The sequence below is a fragment of the Temnothorax curvispinosus genome, unplaced genomic scaffold (assembly GCF_003070985.1).
Source record: "Temnothorax curvispinosus isolate PA1 unplaced genomic scaffold, ASM307098v1 QBEX01003344.1, whole genome shotgun sequence".
Taxonomy (NCBI): domain Eukaryota; kingdom Metazoa; phylum Arthropoda; class Insecta; order Hymenoptera; family Formicidae; genus Temnothorax; species Temnothorax curvispinosus.
In genome coordinates this window covers 1-6,609 of record NW_020213124.1, presented here as the reverse complement: position 1 = coordinate 6,609, position 6,609 = coordinate 1, and the positions used below count along the sequence as shown (strand labels likewise).

The window sequence follows — 6,609 nt, the reverse complement described above, 5'->3', positions numbered from 1 at the left end:
CTGTCCACCTCGCCACGAATACAGTCACCGTTATAAAATAGCCTACAGGTTATGGGCCCAGGGCACGATTCCCCTGCGTAAAGAACGAAGCACGAAAACATCTAAACGTGTAACGCGAAGTGTGTGAGACGCCGGCGAAGGACATCGGGAAGACAAAAGCATTTTAGAAGAATCTAGAAGATTAGAGGGTAAGTAAATAATATTCCTCGTTGCTGACGAGCAAAACGAGAGAATTCTCAGCAAATAAGAACGTTCGTTCGATAAATGCTGTTAGAAGGAAATAGATGTTTTTGCCTTCTTCTTGAGAGATAGAAATAGAGGCAACAGTGACAATAAGAGAATTAGAGATAGATGTATAAAGAGATAGATGTGTGAGATATAAAGAGATAGATGTGTGAGATATAAAGAGATAGATGTGTGAGATAGAAAAAGATAGATGTGTGAGATAGAAAGAGATAGATATATGCCGCTTGGTAACAAGCTGGCGGAAAAAGCGATGTGCCTGTGCAAGTCCGATCGTGAACGGCGAGTGTCATTTTTTTTGGCGCGCGAAAGTCCGATCGTGAAAAGTGAGTCATTATTTTGGCGCGAGGGACGCGTTGCCGGGCACGCGCTGACGCATGATCGATTTGAAAAATATAGCATCGATGCGACGCCATAACACATATATATATATATATATATATATATATATATATATATATATATATATATATATACAGGCATGTGTATGGAATAAATTTTCAAAATCGACATGTATCGGGTCGGTAATTGAGCATGACTAGCTGTGCGGTGTAGCTTGATTACTGTACAGGGAAGCCGCGTAAATTTGTATGGGCCCCGTGCGCGTGCGTGATCAACCCGAGCTCCCATAGATCTTTTCAGCAGTGCTGGAGATCGCAACGGACAGTGGTGTGCGCGTGCGGATAGCCCTGCAGAGGCGCGTGGTTTTCTCGCTTTGGGGTTATTGTGAATTGCAGTGCGTTCTATATAGCCTCATAAGCATTAAATTTTTATCGCTGAAAGAGATCTAGTGATAGAAATTGTAAATTATTATCGGTCAATATGAATGTTGGTTTATCTTGTCAAAAGAGGAATGCTAATGTTCAATTGATATTTGAATCCCGATTTAGATGGAAGAAGATAAGACGAAAAATCTTCCGATGGATGAGGAAGAAAACCAGGATTCACTGGTTGACTACGATAGTGACAGCAGCGTGGTCACAGTGGTAGAGAGAGAGAGAGAGCTAGTGATAAAAAGATGAGTAAAGATGAAGGTAAGAGAGTATTTTTTTAAAATAAAACAATCAAGAAGGATAATTTACTTGTGTATTCAGAGATAGAGTAATTTAAAAATTTTGTTTAGAAGAAAAAGAGAACAAGAAGGAGACTGAAGCAAAGGGTGCAATCCCGAAACGCGGCAAACCAAAAATTATAGAAAACATATATGTAAATAGAGAATGGGCTGAAAATCGTCCTGTACTACCAATAGAGACAAAGATGCTTTACGAGAAACAAGAAAAGATGGTTGAGAAAATGGAATCAGTAATGAAGATGTTGGATAAGGTTATGACCCAAGCAACCTCCATGATGGAAAACATGGTAGAAGTCGCCCACGTAAATTTAGAGAAAGAGAAACTAAAGATTAGACGTTTAGAGGTAAATAAACAGAATACGCAAAGTAAAGTAGAAAACGGTATACAAACGGTTAAAGAATTAGAAGTAGAGCCTAAAAAGAAAAAGTTAGATGAAACAGTCTGTTCAGTCGAGAAAAATAGAAGTTTAGAGACAATTAAGAGTGCTTTAGAAGTAGAATTAAACAGTCAAAGGTTGCATATTAGAAGAGAATATAAGCTGACGCAAAAATCTAACTTTGATCTTTGGATGGATTATTTAAAATCCGAATTAATGAATAACGAGTTATTAGATGTAATAGATTCAAACATTGATAATCCAGAAAATCTTTCCGAATTAAAAGTTGCTAAGAGAAAAAGTCTAGTTAGAGATATAATAATCAATCATTTAGATGAAAATTATCATAAAAGGATTTTACATGAGAAAGATCCAAAAGAAATTTTGAAGAAATTAAGAAGTTATAAAAAGAGTGAAGTAAACGTTACTCATACATCGGTACGAACTAAACTCTATCAAATTAAAATGAGAAAAGACGAAAAAGTAAGTGATTTTTGCGAACGCTTTGATTCAATAATTAGAGAATATGAATCATGCGAAGATGCGGTACCTCTCACAGAACAAGAAATGAGATCTGCATTGTATCAAGCTGTGTCAATTAATGTGCCGGAACTGAGGAATGTAGATTTAATTAGAAGACAAACTAATCTTAAAGAAATGAATGTAGATGAAATAAAATCTTTCATGATGCAGTTAGAGGCAGAGACTAAGAGTGAAGTTAGAGAGAAGCTAGAGAAACCAGAGGTTAGAGTGCAGAGGGCTACCGCAGAAGAGCACAAAGAAGTAAAGTGCTACCGATGCAACAAATTGGGTCACATGGCGAAGGACTGCCCACTAGCGGGATCAGAGGCCTGGTTCTGTTACTACTGCCAGGAGATTAGAGGACACAAGGGTGATAGCTGTCCTAATGCCGGAGCCCAGACGAACAGATTTAGAGGAAAAAGGTATACAAATAAAACCGTTAATAAAAATATAAAGAAAAAGGGTAGATTTGCGCAAAGAGGAACAAAAAGAGTAGATAATAAAGGGAAAGTAACCAAAATACAACCAGCCAAGAAAACTATACCATCGCAAACAGCAATTGAAGGAAAACCAAAAGAAGGTAAATTATGCATGGCTAAAGTAATAGAAGATAGAGATAGTTCAAAAGAATTAGTCAATTTTATTGTAGATTCGGGTGCAACAGATCACATTGTGAATAAGAATATAATTTTATCAAACTTTGAAAAATGTAATAATAGAGTTATTAAATGCGCGAATAAGAATGAGCTTGCAGACATTTCAATAGATGGTAAAGGAGATCTTTTGTTGTTAATAAATGAGAAAGAAAAGAAAGTAATTAAATTAACAAATGTAATTGCAACGAAGGAAGTATCCGAAAATTTACTATCTTTAAGAAAGCTGGCTGATGCAGGGTTCAGTATTTATTTAGATGATAAAGTGTTTAAAGTTCACAATAAACTAACAAATAAAATTGTTTTTGAAGGAATTTATGAGAAACCAAATTGGATTATGCAATTTGAGGTTAAAAACAATAATATAGAGGACAATGAAAGTGTAGAATGTGCTGTGTATAGATGTAGAGCAGAAATTGTTCCACATTGTGAGTCTCCTGAACAATCGCAAGCAAACATTCAGACCAGTGAATTATCAATTTCGGAGGGAGAATTAGACGAAAGAGACAATGTTGGCTCTGCGATTGGGAGGGAGAATGAAGGAGAGCTCACAAATGTGAACGAAAATATAGAATACAATAATGCTGAACTCGATCAAGTCATTAAGTTAGAAGATATACAAACATTAGAGAATATAGAAGAAATGTGTGAAAGCTCAGTAATTGAAAAAGTAAAGAAATTAGAGAAAATAAATGAGGCGATGTTATGGCATGTTAAATTAGGTCATGCGTCGTTAAACTATTTAAGACAGCTACAAAAAGTAGAAAAGAGATTAGAGACAGTTAAGTTTGATAACTCCATATTAGAGTGTGAAGTCTGTATAATGGCAAAGATGGCAAAATTGCCGTTTAAAGAAAACAGAAATAGAGCACAGAGACCACTACAAGTGATACATACGGATATCATGGGTCCAATAAAACCTACATCTTATCCAGGACGAAAGAGGTTTATAATAACCTTTATAGACGATTATTCTAGATTAGCGAAAGCTTACTCCTTGAAGACGAAAGATGAATCGGGAGAGGCTCTAGAGAAATACCTAATATCCGCCAGAAATCTACTAGGAAAAGAAGAAAAGCTATGCTATGTGAAGTCAGATCAAGGCAAGGAATTTACGGGAGGTGCTTTTAAAGAAGTGTTAAAAAGAGAAAATATAGAAGCCATATATGCACCACCGTACACTCCGGAACATAATGGAGTTGCAGAAAGGTTCAACAGAACGATGCAAGAGAAAATAAGAACATATATGTTCGACTCGGGATTACCAAAGAGTATGTGGGAGTTGGCAGTTGACGCTGCTGTGCATGCGTACAACAGATCTCCACATAAGACTATAGAGTATGAGATCTCCTTGAAGAAGTTCTCATCAGAAACAAGTTGTCATTTCGAGCAAATAAAGAGATTTGGATGCATTGGATATGCAAGAGTACCAAAGCCTACGTCGAAATTTGACAAGAGAGCTATTAGAGGTGTGTTGGTAGGATATACTGACACTGGATATATACTCTGGCACCCAAGCACAAGAAAATTTATAGAGTCCCGACACATTAGATTTAATGAAAAGATAACATATAAAAATGTATATCAAAACAGTCAAATAGAAGAAGAAAAAGACTTAGATAAAAATTGGATGAAAGAATTTGTAGAGGATGAGGAAAAGGGAGAACAAAAACTAGAGATTCCTGAGAAAAGGAAAAGAGGTAGACCGAGAAAACAAACAACACAACTAGACGAACAGAAGCAGAAGGACGCACGAAAGGAAAGTGAAGCTCCAATGACTAGAAGTAAAACTAAAAGAAAACTAGAAGATAATGGAGACACTGATGTGCGGAGAAAAATAGAAGATGTTAGCTTTGCTAATTATATTAATGTGAAAAATATTCAACGGAACATAGAGAATAAAGATGAATTACATCAATGCCTTATGGCATCGTTAAATAGAGAGCCTGTTACTTATGAAGAAGCTATATCAAGTAACGAAAGAGAGAATTGGAAAATTGCAGTCAAAGAGGAACTTGAATCTATGTATGCTAATCAAGTGTGGGAACTTGTCGATAGACCATTAGAGAAATTAGATGGAAGACGACCTAATATAATAGATTCAAGATGGGTATTTAAGAGGAAATTAGAAGCAGATGGATCAACCAGATATAAAGCGAGACTGGTGATAAGAGGATGTAAAGACAAAAATGTGTATGATCTAAAAGAGACATATGCACCGGTTTCAAGATTGTCACTGGTTAGATCTATATTAGCAATAATAAATAAATATAACTTATACGCTAGTCAGCTAGATGTTAAGACTGCGTTTTTAAATGGAGTTCTAGAAGAAAAAGATGAAATATATATGGAAATTCCAGAAAGAGTAGAACTGGATGAAAACACCAAGAAGACTAAGGTGTGTAGATTGAATAGAGCTTTATACGGATTGAAGATAAGTCCGAAAAGATGGAATAAGAGATTTTCAGAAGAGGCTAAGAAACTTGGATTAGAGAACGACCTACATGAGCCGTGCCTGTTCACGTGGAGGAAAGAAGGCAAAATAGTGATTGTATTACTTTATGTAGATGATATGTTGGTTGCAAGTAATGATCAGAAGAAATTAGAAGAAATCAAAAAGAAGTTGAATGAAACATTTGAGACGAAGGATCTTGGGGAACCAAAGAACTTTCTGGGAATAACAATAGAGCGAAACAAAGAAGAAAGTTGTATGTATATTCATCAGACGCGATATACTGAGAGCATATTAGAAAAGTTTCATATGAATGAATGCAAGCCTCAGAACACTCCTATGGTCACCAGAAAAGTGAGCAATAAAAACAGAAAATTAGAAGAAAAGAGTATTAGAGAAGAAACTAAAAGAGTACCTTATAGAGAAGCTATAGGAAGCTTAATGTATCTGGCAAATGCTACACGACCTGATATAGCCTTTGCAGTAAACTATTTAGCAAAAAGACAATTAGAGCCCACGGAAGAAGACTGGCAAGATGTAAAAAGAGTCTTCAGATATCTTAGAGGAACTGCAAATAGAGGATTAATGTTTAAAGGTAAAACAGATGAATTAGAGTCGCTGACAGACGCTAGTTTCAGAGATTGCATTGATTCTACATCCACTGGAGGATATATAATCAAAATATTTGGAGATGTGATAGCATGGAGAAGTCATAAACAGACATATGTCACACTCTCTACCTGTCAAGCAGAGTATCTAACAATGAGTGAGGCCTGTCAAGAAGTAATCTCATTAGACAAGTCGCTCAGATATGTTGTTGGAAAAACATTCTTGCCTGCAACAATCTGGTGTGATAACAGAGCAGCAGGAAACTGCACTAAGAAGGATGGAAGTCACAAACTTAAAATGTTTGATGATAACTTAGAAGAAATAAAGAAAAACTTAGAAGAAAGAGAAGAAACTGGAAACAAAAAACATATGGCTGACACTCATGGAGACTTTATCAAACAGTGTGTTGATCAAGGGAAGGTGAAAGTCGAATGGATTGAGACCAAAGAGAACTTGGCAGACATTATGACAAAACCTTTACCTTTAGAAGCATTTGCATATCTAAGAGACAATATAATGAATATAGAGTTTGAACAGAATTAGAGATCTATTTTACTCGATAACTGATTTTTGATATGTTACAGATAAAGAAGAAAATTAGACGACCACGGATCGCTCGCACAAAGGGAGGGAGTATGAGAAGCCGGGCTTTGAACGAGCGACGTGCTCCCGCCCTTCTAG

General features: G+C 36.1%; 1 protein-coding gene across 1 annotated transcript; it reads left to right on the top strand.

The window, feature by feature from the left end:
- Positions 1 to 1,243: 1,243 nt before the first annotated feature.
- LOC112452399 lies at positions 1,244 to 6,471 on the top strand. Its single transcript, XM_025012593.1, has 4 exons — positions 1,244 to 1,277; positions 1,367 to 4,336; positions 4,514 to 6,102; positions 6,331 to 6,471. The coding sequence occupies exons 1-4, from the start codon at positions 1,262 to 1,264 to the stop codon at positions 6,469 to 6,471; spliced, it is 4,716 nt and encodes a 1,571-aa protein (XP_024868361.1). The 5' UTR covers positions 1,244 to 1,261.
- Positions 6,472 to 6,609: the final 138 nt, after the last annotated feature.

Bases quoted from the DNA above. Each gene is read 5' to 3' on its own strand.
- LOC112452399 (XM_025012593.1), top strand. The intron at 4,337-4,513 runs GTGTGTTGGTAG...AAGAATTTGTAG, and splicing joins TGACAAGAGAGCTATTAGAG to AGGATGAGGAAAAGGGAGAA. The intron at 6,103-6,330 runs GTAATCTCATTA...TTTATCAAACAG, and splicing joins TGAGTGAGGCCTGTCAAGAA to TGTGTTGATCAAGGGAAGGT.